Source organism: Leptopilina boulardi, unplaced genomic scaffold (assembly GCF_019393585.1).
Source record: "Leptopilina boulardi isolate dan_hultmark-lab unplaced genomic scaffold, ZJU_Lbou_2.1 LbouV2_32, whole genome shotgun sequence".
NCBI classification, from domain to species: Eukaryota; Metazoa; Arthropoda; class Insecta; order Hymenoptera; family Figitidae; genus Leptopilina; species Leptopilina boulardi.
The window spans coordinates 336,039-353,819 of NW_026137885.1; the positions used below are offsets into that span (position 1 = coordinate 336,039).

At 20.9% G+C, this 17,781-nt stretch overlaps 3 protein-coding genes across 4 annotated transcripts in view; all 3 read right to left on the bottom strand.

Annotated features, from left to right (window-relative positions):
• Positions 1 to 594: 594 nt before the first annotated feature.
• Positions 595 to 2,249, bottom strand: LOC127284213 (uncharacterized). Its single transcript, XM_051309538.1, has 4 exons — positions 1,684 to 2,249; positions 1,548 to 1,613; positions 1,377 to 1,476; positions 595 to 1,299 (listed from the first exon to the last, which is right to left on the bottom strand). Exons 1-4 carry the CDS (start codon positions 1,699 to 1,701, stop codon positions 845 to 847), a joined length of 639 nt encoding a protein of 212 aa, XP_051165495.1. The 5' UTR covers positions 1,702 to 2,249; the 3' UTR covers positions 595 to 844.
• Positions 2,250 to 2,295: 46 nt separating this feature from the next.
• LOC127284212 (facilitated trehalose transporter Tret1-like) lies at positions 2,296 to 4,164 on the bottom strand. Its single transcript, XM_051309537.1, has 2 exons — positions 3,852 to 4,164; positions 2,296 to 3,707 (listed from the first exon to the last, which is right to left on the bottom strand). Exons 1-2 carry the CDS (start codon positions 3,952 to 3,954, stop codon positions 2,362 to 2,364), a joined length of 1,449 nt encoding a protein of 482 aa, XP_051165494.1. The 5' UTR covers positions 3,955 to 4,164; the 3' UTR covers positions 2,296 to 2,361.
• A 955-nt stretch (positions 4,165 to 5,119) lies between these two features.
• LOC127284263 (neuropeptide CCHamide-1 receptor-like) overlaps positions 5,120 to 17,781 on the bottom strand; it is a 42,782-nt gene continuing 30,120 nt past the window's right edge. For both annotated transcript variants that reach the window (XM_051309630.1, XM_051309631.1), the window contains exons 2-7: positions 8,915 to 9,130; positions 7,379 to 7,527; positions 6,591 to 6,790; positions 6,029 to 6,210; positions 5,744 to 5,958; positions 5,120 to 5,643 (exon numbers count right to left, since the gene is read on the bottom strand). In XM_051309630.1, the coding sequence (XP_051165587.1) occupies positions 5,478 to 5,643; positions 5,744 to 5,958; positions 6,029 to 6,210; positions 6,591 to 6,790; positions 7,379 to 7,527; positions 8,915 to 9,130 (1,128 nt within the window). In that variant the 3' untranslated portion in view covers positions 5,120 to 5,477. The remainder of the gene's footprint in view (positions 5,644 to 5,743; positions 5,959 to 6,028; positions 6,211 to 6,590; positions 6,791 to 7,378; positions 7,528 to 8,914; positions 9,131 to 17,781) is intronic.

A 17,781-nucleotide genomic window follows, 5' to 3' on the forward strand; every position in this document is an offset into this window, starting at 1 on the left:
TAAAAAAAGCAAAGAAGGAATAAAAATTTAAAAAAAAAACAATGAAAAATTTTCGACAGAATATAAATATATTTTATAGAAATTACTGAATATACTTGAAAATTCAATGTTGTTGTTTTTTTATAGAATTTTACGAAATCTGAGATGATAGAAAAAAAAATAGTGAAAAATAGAAATATATATATATATATATATATATATATATATATATATATATATATATATATATTAGTATTATATAGATTTCGGCATCATTTTTAATTATATAATATGCATGCTATTGGCTCCAATGAGCGTAAAAAGAAATATAATTTTTTTTTTAATTTATGCAAATAATTACACTATAAATAAATACGTAAACAAAAATATTAATTTTAGAAATTAATAATGTTAGTCAGATAGACATGTTTTTTTATTGTAACGTAAAAATAAATATAATTTTTTAATATAAAAAATTTGCAACCTTTCTTTTCTAACCGTTTTTGTAAAATATTTTTCTTTTTAAAATAGATAAAAAAAAAAAAATAATAATTTTTAATTGGAAAAGGAAGTTTTGAATAATTTTTCCAATTGTTCTGACTAGATAAATAGTATATTTTATTATAGCGATTTAATAAATACAAATTTTTATATAATAAATAAATAATTATTTCAGTATGTGACTAGATGTGAAAAACATTGTTGACTAGAAAAATGTAATTTGAATTTTTTTTTAGTAACAAAAAATTTTTTTTCTAATTTTTTTGTTAAAAATGAAAAAATTTCAGTATCTAAAATCGAAACAATTAAAAATACTATAATTTTCAAAAATTTTGAAGACTAGAATATAAAAAAAATAAATTGTTTAGTGCCTCATTAATCTGGCTGTATAATCTCTTTGTTTAATAGCAAGATGAAGATCTAAACTTTTAAGCATTCTCGATTTTATTTCATAATCAGAAGATATTGTTTCTTGCCTTTGATTTGTTATAAATTGATTAGAATTTCTATTTTCAATAAATTCTCTTTTATAATTAACTGTTTTGACATCAGAATAAATAGCACGATGAAATGATCTTGTGTTGTTTTCAATCTTGGGCGTGTATTTGACAACATTTTTCATAAAATCGACTGCCACTCGTCGACATGTATCATATCCGCTTAACTGAATGCTTTTACTTTGAATTGCATCGAGTTCTGGATGTCGTGCTTTAATGGCATTTTCTATCATTGAATTCACACTTTTCGATGTACCTGGAAGATCCTTAAAAACTTTTATCACAACTTCTTTGAAAACTTCTTCTTCATTATCCGAATCACCTATGTCAAATAATAAATTTTCAATCTTTTTCAAAGAATTAAAAAAAAAAAAAAATTAAAATTCTTTTTTTTTTTACCTAAATCACTGGTGTTATCATAGGTGTCTTCTTTAATTTGTCTTTGTAATTCAAGAACTTTGGCAAGTGCCAATTGAAGATATTCCCGAGTATTTGGACCCTTAAATATAAAAATATTTAAATATTTTTAATTAATACATATTTTATTTCTTATAATTTATTCAAACTTACATTTGAATTATTTTCCGTTTTTATTCTTTTTGAATCGTTAGATGTTTCTTCCGCTAAACAAGGAGCCTAAAATAAAAAATTACAAAATTATTTTCCAAATTTTAATTTAAATTATTTTTTAAACAAATAAACTTACAGACGAAGATCTCTTCATTTTTTGTTTTATATTTATTCATGAACCTATAATAAAACTCACTAAAATATTTTTCTCACAATTTTTTCTATTTTGATAATATTTATAATCCTAAAGTGCAATTTTTCACGAACAACGCGAATTATTAATATAATTATTTTTCAAAAATATTTCTCGCACAATGATTTTACACTTTTTAACGTTACAAATTAAAAAAAAAAATTTATTTTCTAATTGTTGTAATTTATGAAAAAGTAATTTACAACAAAGAAAATGAAGAATAAAATATGACTAGAGTAACACACTGTAAATGAATCTGAACTGACCGTTAATAAAACGTAGAATGCGAGTGAATGTTATGGGGGTGATTGAGGGATGCAGTGTTGTCGCGTGCCATGAACCCCCCACCATAGGAAAAAAAAAAAAACCCCTCACAGCTGCAAGTCGACCCCATAACCAGTGACGGTTGTGTCCCAGTCATTATTCAAACAGCTGTGCCTATTTTCAAGTATAACAGAAATATTGTATTTTATAATACATAGATAATTCTGAGATTTAAATACAATGCAATTCCATTTCAGCAAAAAAAAAAAAAGAAAAAATTTACAAAAAAAATTAGTTAATAAATTATTTATTCATTTATTGTAAAATAAGAACAAAAATGATAATTTGTTTAATTTCTTAATTGATTAATTCTTCTTGATTTTTTTTCTTTCTCGAATGTAAAATATCTTGAATCTCCTCCAATGTTTTTCCCTTTGTTTCGGGAGCGATAATAAAAAAAAGACTCGATCCAATAATACTGAATAATGCATACATCCAAAATGTTGTATATATCCCAGTATTATTATTCATCCAATGAAAAATAACTTTAACAAAAAATGCTAATAAATCATTTGTAATTGTAACGCACGTCACGGCAATTTCCTTAATATTAAGTGCAAACATTTCGCCAGTTATTACATAAGTTATACAACCGCAATTCGATGCAATATTATAAAATATTAAGAAAACAAATGGAATCCAACTAAATGATTTCATATCAATTTGCATGTAGAATTTAAAAAAAAAAAATAAACCCACAATTGTTAAACCAAATGCAGAAAATAAACCAGAGAGAAAAAATATTTTTTTCCTACCAACTCGTTCAATTAGTCGAGTAACAATAAGAGGAATGATAACAGTGATTGCTGCATAAATAATTGTTGAATATTTTGGCGATAGAAAAAAATCACTATAAGCAAATATCTCTTGTGTATAAGCATCAATAGATGTGTCGCCTGATAAAAATTTTGTCCACCATACAATTAGTACAATAAAAAAACTTTTTCTATTTCCTTCTATAAAAAATAAATTCCAAATTGCACATTTTTCATTAATTTTATTTTCATTCACTGTTTCCTGTAAGCGTTCAATTTCAAAATTAATTATTTCCAAATTATCAGTACCATTAAGTTTAATAATTGTCTTTCGTGCATCATTTTTTTGATTTTTAAATAATAAATAATATGGACTCTCTGGTATAAATGTAAATGTAAAAAAAAATGGTAATAAAATTAAAATCATTGCCATATTCATCATTTGATATGTGAGATATGCGCCAATAATTTTTACAAATAAACTACCAAATTGAGTTGAAATACGAACTATTAATAATAAAATTCCTCTTATTTCTTTGCCAGAAATTTCACCAATATAAATTGTTGTGAAACTAATTGCAAGCGTACATGATACACCACTAATGAAACGAGCTGTATATAACATTATTATGTTATTTGCTAAAATTATCATTGTCCAAGAAATTAATTCCATTATGGCAAATATTAATAATGAATATTTTCGACCCATAAAAGTTGAAAAAATTGGCGTTAATAAATTTCCCATTGCTGAGCCAAGATCGGAAGTTGATGCTATCCATGAGCCTTGTAAATTTGTCACCGGAAATGATGAATGATTACTTGTCAAAAATGGAAGTGCCGGAGATGTCCATGAGTCGACTGTTCCATTTCCAATTGTCAGGATACATACTTAAATTAATTACAAAAATATATAAATAACTATTTAAATTTAATAAATAAAAATTAATAATTAATAATTAATAATTAATAATTAATAATTAATAATTAATAATTAATAATTAATAATTTTAATAATAATTGAAATAAACATACCGCTAATTGTGGCAATAAATTGTAGAATATGATTTCGTGATTTTGATTTATCATTTTCCAGTGTTTCATCATTAATAGAGACTTGTTGATAATTGCTACACATATTTTAATAAAAATAAATTTTAAATAAATTTCATTTTAGAAAAATGATAAATAAAAATTAATTAAAAAAAAAAAAATTTCCAGATCTGATTAAAAAGACACAAACTCATAACAGAGAGTATGAAGAGATAATGTACCAAGTTTAAAATTTTTTTCCGAGATGTTTGATAAAACGCTCATAGGTATATAATTCTTTGATGTCAGAACGTTAATCATTTTGACATCTTATTTAGCGTCTAGTGTTTAAATTTTTATTTATCTTATCAAAAAAAAGTTAAAAATGTTTAAATAATGATTTCTAACGTTTCACTCCAATGTTTATTAATACTATTTTAATTTTTGATCAAGTTTGAAAAAAATTAAAAAAAAAAAAAAAATTTAATTACGTACAAAAATTATTTTTTTCATTATTTCTTTATTTATTAAAACTTTTCTTAATATAACTATTTTAACAATTAATTCATAATAGTACATATATTAGTTTTTATTATTATATATTATAATACTGTCTAATTATCAAAAGAAGCAGTAAAAACAAAATAATAGTAAAAAATATAATTTTTTTATCTTAAAATTATGTTATCTTGTAAATTAGTTTAAATTAATCACATTAATGAAACTATGAATAAATATTACAAAATATATAAAAAATATCCTATTATATTTATATATTTCTTTCAGTGAATGGAAAATAATAAAAAATTTTATTTTCAATTATTTTTTCTATAAATTGAGAAAATATTGAAAATTTAATTCTATTTTTAATGTCTTTTTAATTAATGTGGAAAATTTTGAGTTTCGTGAAAATCGGATATATATATATATATATATATATATATATATATATATATATAATAGCTATAAATATATTTCTTAGTTCTTAAATTTATATTCCAAGTTTATTGATAATGCTAAAAGTTTTACTCTCTAAATTTTGAATTAGTACAAATTTTAACTAATTTAAATTTGTAGAATTTAACTAATATAGTATAAAATTTTTCTTTACTATCGAATTAGTATAATTTAATTAATTCGAAAGCGAGTCATTAATTCAAATTAGTTAAATTATTAATACAGATTTAGGATTAATTGTAAAAAAAACCTTTTTTTATCGTATTAGTAAAATTTAATTAATTCAAAAGCAAAAAGTGAGTGAATTTAAATTACTAATTCAGATTTAGAGAGTAAATTACATTAATTATTTAATATAAGGAATAATATCTAGGTAATTTTGCGCGCATTTTTTCAATTAGTTTCTTATACAATTTTTTTTTTTTGGTTTATAAATGAAGACCTACTTCTTTTTTTTTATAAAAAAATTTAAAATTTTAAGTAATTAAAGAATTGATATTACATTTATATTTTTTTATAATGGTAATTATATATAATTATCGATGTGTATATAATTTATTAAATATTAAAGGGAGGTTTTTTTTTTTTTAAACTTTATACATTTCGAGGAGGATGTCGTTGAACGCGAGAGTGGATTTTGAAAAAATTTGTGATATTTGGTGGGGTTTCGTTTCACCAAACCAATAATGCAACGGAATTCAATTCTTGAGTATTTCGTCGAAAAGTTGAATTAAAACTTGTTTCAAAATTTCTACTCGTATTATTTCCTCTTGAGCGTGATAATTCTCTATTGGAATTTCTTCTGCTTGCAATACAACAACAAAGATATTCATTATACCTTGAAAATAAAGATAAAAAAAAATTATTTTTCTTTCATAGTTTGAATTTTTTTTTTTTTTTTTTTGTGAAAAATTTTTTTAATTAAATTAGTTTCTTACTTTTTTCGAAAAGTACCACTAATAAAATAGAGTGCAATGGGATTGACACAACTATTAATGAAACTGAGGCAAAAGCCGATTATCCGAAAGGCATGCCAAAAGTCATCATACACATCACGTGAATATGGATAGAAGTGGAACCACAGCATGAATATATGATATGGCAAAAAGCAAATGAAGAAAATTATTACAAATGATATCACCATTTTGCCAGCCTAAAATAAAAAAAAAATTTTAGTAAATTTTTTTTCGAAAAAAAAAAATTTGAAATTAATTTTTTATAACCTTTTTTCGGCTACGAATTTGTTCACAATGTTGTGTTGCGCCAGGAATTTCACCAGGCATATTTCTAGTTGAAAGTTCAAGATGCCGAGCCATGCCTAAATAAAATCCTGATATAATGCACAGTGGTATTGCATAATAAGCGAGGAATTTGAAAAGAATCATTCCTTTCTCGTAATTTTCACCTTTAAGAAAAAAAAACAGATAATTATTTATAAATAATAGTAAATAAATATTAGGAAATAATAATTAAAATATTAAAAAGTATAATATTTTTTTTGTATGATACATAATGTTTATAAAATTGCTACATTTCGAAATAAGTATACAAAACTGTTTTTTTTTATCAGAAAATATCGAATAAAATTTTACATATATATAATTTTCAATCGTTTACCTTAATATATCCGCAATAATATTGTGTTTTCTACTTTAAAATAGTATATATATATTGCGAAGGTCTTCTTCTCCATATTTTTTTTTTTTTTTTTAATTTTTTAATTTTTATATAAAATATATTCCTATAAACTTTCATGCATATCAAATTTCTTATTTATAGATTTACCGAAATCTTTGGGAAATGGACTGCAAATCATGATGCTATGATTTCCATTAAGAGGCTGTGGTCGAACATAAGAGAATGCAAATGCAGGCACAGCGAAAATAATTGCCAATAACCATATCAAAATTGCAATACATATTGTCAATGTCTTTGAATTTAATCCTGATACGTGACTTCTTAAAGGATCTGCTATGGCACAATATCTGTTTCAACAGAAAAAAAAAAAAATTTTTCCTATTCAAAAAATGTATAATTTATTTAATTAATTAAATAGAATTAATTAATTTAATAGAAAAATTTAAATATAAAAATTTATTTTGTAAAAAAATTTAAAAGATTAAATTTATTTATTTTTTTTGCAGAATTTTATTTAAAATGTAAATGTTTTGAAAATAATGACTACATAATTAAAAATGTTGAAATAAATACTTTTTTTTTTTTATTATAATATTAACAATTTTTTTTTTTTATTATTATATAAAGTTTTGTAGGCAATGGTAAGAATAACATTAAATTAGAAGAACAAAAGAAAGCTTTTAATTGAAATTGAAGAATGTAAGATCTTATTCTTCAATGCACTTTCATGTTGAAAAGTAAAAAAAAAAAATTTCTTTTTACTTCTTGTATAAGAGAAAGAAAAATGCCTTTTATAATAATAAATTAAAAATAATATGTAATAATAATAATAATAATAATGATAATAATAATAATAATAATAATAATAATAATAATAATAATAATAATAATTTCTCTTTTGTTACAGGTATCTAATTAAATTAATGGAGACTTACCTTTCTGCTGATAAAGCAGTTAATGTAAAAACAGAAACACCTATTGATATATCCTTGGAGCATTCTGAAATCTTGCATACTGTTAATCCCCAATGCCAAGATTCGATTGTATATAGAATTGATGTAAATGGAACGCATGTTATTAGTACCTGATATAAAATAACAGAAACATAAATCAAATAAATTTTTGTAAAAAAAAAATTAATAAAAAAAAAAACTGTGTTTTTTTTTTTTATTAATAAATTTGAATAGAAATAAAATAAAATTATTTAAAGGAAATAATTTAAAAATTGAAATTTAATTCTTTAAAATAATATATACAAATTTTAAGAAGAAAAAAAAAAAAAAAAAAATGAAAAATTATTTTTTTCCATTTAATCTATAGTGATGAAATTTTACATAAAATTGAAACATGCGGGATTTGTCAGGGGAATATCATTTATAAAACAAGCAAGAAAGGATGTAAGATTAAAAAAAAAAATTTTTTTTATAGAAATTAAAAACAAAATTTTATATTTTTTATATAAATAATTTTTGTTATTTTTGTTAAATCTAAAGTAGTAATAAAAAATTTGAAATTTCGAAATTTAATTTAAATATTGAAAAATTAGAATTTTTATAATATTTCTTATGATATTGTGAAATTTTTTCTTTTTTTTTTTTTTTTTTTTTTTATTCAAAACAAAAGCTTTTATTACTGGCTTTATAACTCGTGCTTTTCTGTTATTTGAGTGACAAAGGAAATCTTTAAAATATGTAAGACGTATAATATATTCTCCTGAGACATTCTTCTATTTCACTATATCACTATATAAATATATGCATTCTGCATATCGAGTTTTATTAATATATATATATATTATATATATATAAAAGAAAATTTTATTAATTTTTATATATTTTATTTTTGGTTAAATAAAATAGATACAAAAAGATAAAAAAAAAATAGTAAATTTTCGGGTATAATATTTATTTGTACTTTTGTTAAAAAGCTATCACTTGAGTTTCATTCTCTTTGAGTAAAATCAGATTAGTCCTTCAATTGCTTCCGTTGAAATGCAAATTTATTCTGAAGATAAAGGTTGACAAAGTAACAATGCATATATATATATATATATATATACTATTTTGAATTACCTTTTTGATTACATTCGTTTAATGAAAATTAGTTTTTTTTTCAACTTGAAACAATTGTAATTTCATTGTACAGTTGAAATAATAAATGAAATGTAATTAAATCCTCAAAACTTTGAATATCAAGTCAAGAGAGACATTGACAAAGTTTTTGTGGAAATTTGATTTATATGAAAACTCCAAAACATTATAATACTAAAGTTATTTTATTTCTCTTATTTGTAAATTTCTTTGTCTCTCAAATATAATTATATTTTAAAAATTGGTTTTTTAAAAAAATTTTTATAAAAAATTTTTATAAAAAATTTTTCTAGTTTATTTATTTATTTTTTTAACATTAAGAAAAGATTTTGATGAATGAACAAATAAAAGAAAAAAAAAAAAAAAGAAGAGCTTTCTCACCAAAAGGTCACCAAGTGCTAAAGAAAGCACATAAATGTTTGGAATGTTTCTTAAGCTTGGATAACGACACAATGTAAATACAAGAATTCCATTTCCAACAACGCCGACAATCAGTATAATGATAAATACTGCTGGTACAATATATGTCTCAGGTCTCATCTCATAAGGAATATACTGATTGTCCTCATCGATGATGCTAAAATTCTTATTCGATATCTGTAAAAAAAAACAGAAAATTAATTTTTATTTGCAAATTATTAATTCATTAATATTAATTTTTAATTAATAAATTAATAAAATTTCCACATTGATATAAAATATTTTATTCCAAAGGCAAAAATAATAATCCTTCTTTTTTTCAAATCTAATATATTTTCTCATAAATTTTCTAATGAAATTTCATTTTTCATTACGTGGAAAAATTAATCACTGTCTGGTTAATTCTCATCTTTCACGAGGTCAATATAATTCGTGTCATTAATAAAAAAAAAAAAAAAAAAAAAAAAAATGTCAAATTAAGAATAACTTCATCAGCAATATTTTACGTAGAGGTGCTTAAAAGCCTTTAACTATTTCATGTCATTAGTATTAAGATAGGATTTATAAGGCGAGATAAAAGGTTTTTCTTCCATTTATAGAACGAGTTACTTTTTAAGTTTTTTATCTATTTTCTTTTTTTTTTTTTTGCTTTAGAAAATATTTAAATCTAATTCAATAGTGATTTGTGGGAAATAAGAGAAAATATTTTTATTTCATTTATAAAATTATATTTATTATATTATATATTAATTTATATTTTATTAAAAAAAATATTAAATATATATATTTATAAAACAAAAATCGTTTTTTGGAAATTTAATTATTTATAGGTTGAAAATTAATCTCTTTTTTTTTTTATTCATAATTTCGAAAATGTCAAAACTATTTGTTTTAGACAAAATTATTTTTTCACGCGGAAACATAATTATAATAGTATACGAATTGTTTTTGTTTTAGATGAAAAGTTTATTTAATTTAAAAACAATGTCTGGATTATTAAACTAATGAAAAGCTTTATTATTGTTCTAAAGGGGAAGTATATATATATTTATATGGTCGAATGGTCAAGGGTAAATATATATTTCAATTATTTATATATATATGAAAAGTAATTGTTCTCAAATCGAAATTTAATTATTCTCTGCTATACGTTACTATTAAAATTATTCATGGCTTTTATTTATTTTGTCTACAAATATTTGAATAATAAATATAAAACAGCGACAAATTTACATTAGGAAAAATGAATTGTTTTTTTTTTAATTTTTTTTACTATTTTTTTTATTTAATTTTTTTTTTTTACTAATAATGAATTTTTTTTAGGTTTTATATACTAATGAATGTTTTTCTATTTCAGGTTTTACTAATGAATTTTTTTCTCTTTCAGCTTTTACTAATAAATATTTTTTTGGTGCGTTATAAAAGTTTTTTAATATTTTGGAATTACATTTAAGATTTTTCTCCTCACAGCAAAAAAAAAAAAAAATGATTGAATAAAATAAATATTTTTTTTTTTATCACTTTATAATAATTAGTTCGAAATTTTCCCCGATAATAAATTCAAAGCGCTTCTATATTGGATGAATAATCATTGCAGTAGAAAATTAGATATGAGAATATTAAACAGGATGAAAAGCCTTGTTCAAAATTGATTAACAGTGGTATTCCTTTGATTAAAAGCAACTTTTGCATCTTACTTTTGAAGATTTGTCAATTGAGAAACTTTATAATGAAGAATTTACTCCAAAAAAGTAAAAAACTTGTAAAATAATTAATTTAATGATGAAAAAGAATTTAATTAAAAAATTCTCTTCGTTTTTTTTAATTAATTGCAAAATTATTTTTTTTATTTTATTATTTTTTTTTTATTTTCAATTTGAATATAAATTTTTGTTTAAAAAAAAAAAAATCATTGGAATTATTATTATTTTTTTTTTCTCTGTGAGAAAGGGGTGAATTTATAAGGGAGATCCAATAAAAGTTATTTCTCACGACAAGCTGCTGAGTGAGTAACTTTTTATTTGATTACAGATATCGAGAGAAGATCATCAGCTTGACGTGATCTCAACGTTATTTGTGGAATCCGCATCAATAAATCGAGATAAAAAGGAAGAATGACTACTCTTGACTTGAAAAGCCAACTCTCCCCCTTGTTTTATATTTGAAATTTGCTTCACAGTAAATTTTCACAAAGGAGTAGATAATTCTTTGCCATATTGGAATTTGTGCAATAAAATTTAAGAAATTTACACATGTTTTGAAGTTTACAATTTTTTTCTGTCCCTTTTTTTTTTTTTTTTTGAATTTTTTACACTTTATGATTATATTTAAATACAATTGTAATAAAAAAAATTTATTTATTAAAAAAAAAAATTATACAAAAAAATTTATTTATTAAAAAAAAATTATACAAAAAAAATATTGTATGAAAAAAATATTCTCCATTTATGTTATTTGTTATATTTGTATATATATATATATATGAATTTTTAAATTATTATTTAAATATTAACAAAAGAAGATTTTTTTATGAAAAATGTTACTGTACAAAACAATATACATCAATTTCAAAACTTTTTTTTAAAAAAAAAAAGAGTAGGTGATTTTCTTCGACAAAAACTCATTTCCTCGTTTATTATACACCTTTTCATTTCTTTTCAAAACCAATTTTTTTTTTCTTTTTTAAAGAACGTGAATGAGTATTTGAAAGAAGAAAATCAATGTTATTAATTGCTTTCTGTATATATATATATATATATATATATATATATATATATATATATATATATATATATTGAACAGAAAATATTTCATTTAAAATATACGAAATTTTTTTTTTTTCTAAAAATAGTGTAAATGTATTTTTATGTGATACAATTTCATCTTTTTGAGAGTTTAGAAAAATGTTTAACTTGAGATATATAGAAATTTTCTTTACACTGAAAATTCCATTGTAGAAAAAAAAAGTAGGAGAAAAATCGAGTTGCGTTACATATATTTTACTATTAAAATTCAGTCACAGGTATTCAAAAGAATTCATGTCACTCGAGAAGTTAGGCTGTTTATATTGCATTTCAAGAAGGTTGGTCGACCCAGTTTTTTTAAATATATATATATATATATATATATATATATATATATATCTATTTTGAAAATATTATTTTATTTGTGAATTTTATCTCCAGTTCAAGAGGTCTTATTAATAATTTTTTTCTTCCTCCTTTTTTTAGATAAAAAATTTGAAAGTCAATTTTGTTAGTTCGTTTTAGTTAGCATTAAATTGTTTTTTGTTTAGTCATTCCAAATTTTATTTACTAATTTTCAAAAATTAATTTTTAATTTTATCTTTACAGTGATTTTTTTTGTTAAAAAAAAAAAAAAAAAAAAAAAAATTAAAAATAAATATTTGCAGAGATCAGTTTATTTCTTTAATTATTATTTTGAATAAAGAATCATTTTTTTAAAAATGAAGATAATAAAATATTTTTTTGACATACCATGAAAAATGTGGATTGAAACATTTAGTTTTCTCCGTATTTTTATTTTTTTTTACAAAATTACACCATATTATTTGTTTACAGAATAAAATAAATATTTATTTGTTTCAAATAGAGTTAAAAAAAATTTGTTAATTTTTTTCTTTATTTAAAATTAAATAAAATTATTAGGCTCTAAGGGAAATATATTTTTATTTTTGAATGTTGATATAAAAAAAAAATAATTCGCTGGATGTATGAATAATTTTTTTTTTTTTTTAAATTCTAAGTACAGAGCACAACAAGATTAAGATGTTTATAGTTTTGGAACTTTTTCGAAACTGAAGGAAAAATGTGTTTTCGTATGGAAAATGTATTTTAAAATTGAAACCTATTCTTTATTTTTTTTTTTTTTTTTGTGTATCGAAATTTTGAATATGACATGAATGTTCTTTTTTCATCATCAAGTGAAAAATTTTCAAAGCAAAAATAGTAACTTATTTACGATTTTCAAAAAAAAAAAAAAAAAAAACTATAGTGTGTATAGAAAAAATTCCTTTCTCTAATAATATAGAATCATATATATATATATATATATATATTAGTAAACAACTTATGAACTTGCCAAGTAGTTATATATGCAAGTTCAATTTAATTTTCCACTATCTATGCCTTAGAGTGCCCTAATTTTGTTCCAAACATGATACGTCAGTGTTGAAAATATTTGTAACACAAAGGAATGTCACTGATTGATATTATCGAATATAACTTCATTCACATGACAAAGATGACAAGTTCAAATGGTACTGTGTGCGGTATTTATTATAAATAAAAATTAAATATTCATATGATAATTACAATTATATTATTATTCATATTAATAATTTATTAATTTAATAATAAACAATAATAATAAACTAATACTAATAACAATAAAAAATAATAATAATAATAATAATAATAATAATAAAAATAATAATAATAATAATAATAAAAAAAAAACTTGTCATTATGAATTTATTTTCAGAATAATTTAAGAACTATTTATATACCTATTATACAGTAGATAAATTAAGGTCAAAATATTCTTAATAATTTAAAAAGTATTCTATATATACTATATTTGGAGCGCTTTAGTCATCTTGAAAATTTTTTGTTCAGTGTTTTTGTTGAATAAAATATTATTCTATTAAGCCACAAACATGATGCGGACCCTCGAATTTATGTCACTATTAGTTAGCGTTTAATAAAATGTTATTGCAAATTATATATCTTGAAAATATAAAGCTTGACACAATTTTAATAAGAAAACTTTTTGAAATAAAATAATCTTTTACATTTTCCTTTTTTTTTTTTTTTTGCTACTATATAGCAATTTTAAAATAAATTGAAAAATATATCCTAACCGATAAGCTTAATAATAATAATAATAATAATAATAATAATAATAATAATATATTAATATAATAATATAAAAATATAAAAATATAAAAATATAAAAATATTAAATATATAAAAATATAATAAAATAAAAATATAAATATATAAAAATACAAAAATATAAAAATATAATAATAATAATATCTCCTAAGCTGACTTAGTAAAAAAAAATATATATATAACAGATATATATCTAGAGAAGAAAATAGAAAAACTGTTATACTTGAAAGAAAGTTAAATAATTGAACAAGGAAAGTTTTAATTGTAAAAAGGAAAGAGTTTTAGATTTAATAGCAATTTTAAAATAAATTGAAAATATTTAGCTTTTATTTAGCTATTTTTAGCTTTTTTTAAAAAAAACAATTTAATCAATTTTGCACATTTTAATAATAAAAGCTCAACCAATATTTGTATTTGAATATAAATATATAATATATATATGTTTCTTTATATAAAAGAGTGCTTTCAGAAGCAATCGGTCTTTAATTTTCTGTTTAATTTTTAATCTAATCAAAAGCTTTCATCGTGTACATTTACAATAATTTACAGCGAGAGAGAGAGAGAGAGAGAGAGAGAGAGTCAGAAGTAATATTAAAAACGACATTCAATTATAAGCATCGAGCAAAAGCGGTTCAGTAATTCAATTCTTATACATAAGAGAAAAAAAAAGTCAATATCAATTCGCAATTTCAAATAAAAATGTAGTTATATTGCTTCTTTTTTTTTTTTTTTAATATCAGTTCTGTTAAAATCCTTTGAGGGACATAAATTTTTTTTTTCCAATTATTATTATTTTTGGTTATATCAATCGTTGCGAAAAAAAAAAATTGCCAAATTAAAATTCGTTAGATTTACGTTGAATTCTTTTTAAAATATGCACAAAAGCTATATATATGCAGAGCAAGATATTGATTCGATTAAATGGAATTGATCGATTTTTATGGAATTTATCTTTAACAATTGACTAATGAAATTTGAATTATATCCAAAATGCTTTCTGGCATTGAGCCAATGTGACTGTGAGGATGAGTTCTCTATTCTTGTTATTACGAAAAAAAAGAAGAATATGAATTTAGATGAAAGTAATTTATCATTTTTTTTTTTAAATCAAAGTTGTCATTTTTTAGACATTTGCAGGTCTTTATCTTACAATTAAAATCAAATAAATGAATTTAAACTTCTTTTTTCTGAAATATAGTGAATTTTGAATTTATTATTTAAAAAAAAATATACAAATTTATAAAATGTTTAATGTAAATATAAATTTTTTTCTCACGAAAACATATTTTTTATTCTTTGAATTTTTTTTTTAAAAACAAATTTTTAATATGAAAAATAAATTTTTTTTTCGATATACTTTTTTTTTTTTTATAAAAATGAAACATATTTTGCATATTAGTGATATGAATATTTATCACAATTTGTTTTTTAATTCTTTACAGAGGAAAAAAGATTCAATTATCACAAATTATAATTCAAAAAATTAAAAAAAAAAAATGTTGATTTTTCATTTCTCAAAAAAGTTTTCTCCTCCTTCTTATTTTTTGTTTCATGGTCCATTGAACTTAACCTGAATTTTTCAAAAATAAAAATTGCAAGGTTCCCGAAAAAAAAATTATATACCCATTAAACAAATGAAGCGTAAAATTTTGATGACATAAATTTATACTACAGATAAAAAAAGTTTTTGTCCCGTTAACAAAAAGATTATTTATATAATATAATAATGATACTGTTATAAGAGTCGAAAAAAAAGAAAATTATGTCAAATTGACAAAATATATATATATATTGTTCGAAGGGTAAAAATTTTTTCCCTTCTTTTTGAGTTATTCATAATATTGATCAGAAAAATTTATCACACCACAAGGAATATTTATATCATTGTACGTGAAAAAATTTATCACAATTTTTGAGAATTTTTCTTTTATCTATAATTTTTTTTTTTTTGACATATATATTGAGATGATATTAAAGATTATATAAATATATCAAAAAATTTCTTTTGACAATTTTCTTTATTGTTCTTTTTCTTTCTTTCTTAATCTTATATTTGTGCTGCAACAGCCTCTTCATACCTATATCCTTGTGTTTTATCGACAAATAGGTACAGACGTCATATCCGGATGAAAATAGTATTTTAAAGGATCAATCACTTTTTTTTCTATTTTATACCTCATCTCTCTATATAGAGAAATTGACTTTGTCAAATTGTTGTTTATAGTTTTTGATAGACAATATACAGTAAATAAAATCGAACTTTTGACCTGTATGATATTTTTGATAAATTTTTTTTAATATTTTATTTTTTACTTTTTTGTTCATAACAAATATTTATTTAAAATAAAAAAAAAATAAATGACTGAACTCAAGATTTACAGTAGTAATAAAATTAATAATATTTAATAACAATTACTAAAAATTTATTTGTACTACTACTTATTTTTTAAACATTATACGAAACTATGTCTGACTAAAAAACGAATTTTACTACTGAAAAGATATAAAAAAAACCATGAAAATTTTAAAATAAATATTAAATTGAAAAAATTAGAAAAAAAAGTTATTACTTTCTGACTAAATATTGACTTGTACTACTTATTTTTAAATTATTTAATGTGTCTGACTAAAAACGAGTTTTACTACTGAGAAAATTATACAAAAATATATTAAGTCGAAATAAATATTCACTTGAACTACTGATTTTAAATGTTAGTTATTATGCCTGACTCAATATTGACTTGTACTACTAAAAGAAATTACAAAAATTTAGAATGTCTGACTTAATATTGACTTGTACTACTGATTTTAAAAAATATTGTGTCTGACTAAAACCAAGTTCTACTACTGAGTTTCTAATTCAGTCATTATGTCTGACTAGAATCGTGTTTTACTACTTATAAAATTACAAAAAAATTCAAAAATTGAATAAAATATTGACTTGTACTACTGATTTTCTAATTTATTTATTGTGTCTTACTAAAACCGAGTTTCACTACTGATAAAATTGTAACAAGTAATGAAATATGATTATGTATTGATTAGCGCTACTTATTATCTTTTTTTATAATGTCTGACTAAAACCGAGTTTTACTACTGATTTTCTAATTTAGTCGTTATATCTTAGTCGTTTTCTGCTGATAAAATTACAAAAAATTCAAAAATGGAACTAAATATTGACCTGTACTACTGATTTTCATATTTAGTCATTATGTCTGATTAAAACCGGGTTTTACTACTGAGAAAATTACAAAAAGTTATAGTGTATAAAATGTGACTCTATTTATTAAATAGTATTAATTATTTTCTAATTTCTTATCATGTCTGATTAAGACTGAGTTTTACTACTGATTTTCTAATTTAGTCATTATGTCTGACTAAAATCAAATTTTACTACTGATAAAATTACAAAAAATTCAAAAATGGAACTAAATATTGACCTGTACTACTGATTTTCATATTTAATCATTATGTCTGATTAAAATTGTGTCTTATTTCTGATTAAAATACAAAAAAATAAAAATAAATATTGACTTGTACTACTGATTTTCTTATTAATCATTATGTCCGACTAAAACCGAGTTTCACTACTGACAAAATTGTAAAAAGTAATAAAATATGATTATACATTAATTAGTGCTACTTATTCTCTATTTTTTATCATGTCTGACTAAAACCAAGTTTTACTACTGAGAAAATTACAAAAACATATTGAGTTAAAATAAATATTGACGTGAACTATTGATTTTAAATTTTAATTATTTACGTCTGACTGAATATTTACTTGTACTACTTATTTTTCAATTAATTATTATGTCTGACTTAAACCGAGTTTTACTACTGATTTTCTCATTTAACCATTATGTCTGACTAAAAGTGAGTTTTTCTACTTATAAAATTAAAAAAATTAAA

Bases quoted from the DNA above. Each gene is read 5' to 3' on its own strand.
- LOC127284213 (XM_051309538.1), bottom strand. The intron at 1,477-1,547 runs GTAAGTTTGAAT...TTTATATTTAAG, and splicing joins AAACGGAAAATAATTCAAAT to GGTCCAAATACTCGGGAATA. The intron at 1,300-1,376 runs GTAAAAAAAAAA...TATTTGACATAG, and splicing joins TGATAACACCAGTGATTTAG to GTGATTCGGATAATGAAGAA.
- LOC127284212 (XM_051309537.1), bottom strand. From the start codon at position 3,954: ATGTGTAGCAATTATCAACAAGTCTCTATTAATGATGAAACACTGGAA. The intron at 3,708-3,851 runs GTATGTTTATTT...AATTAATTTAAG, and splicing joins ATTTATTGCCACAATTAGCG to TATGTATCCTGACAATTGGA.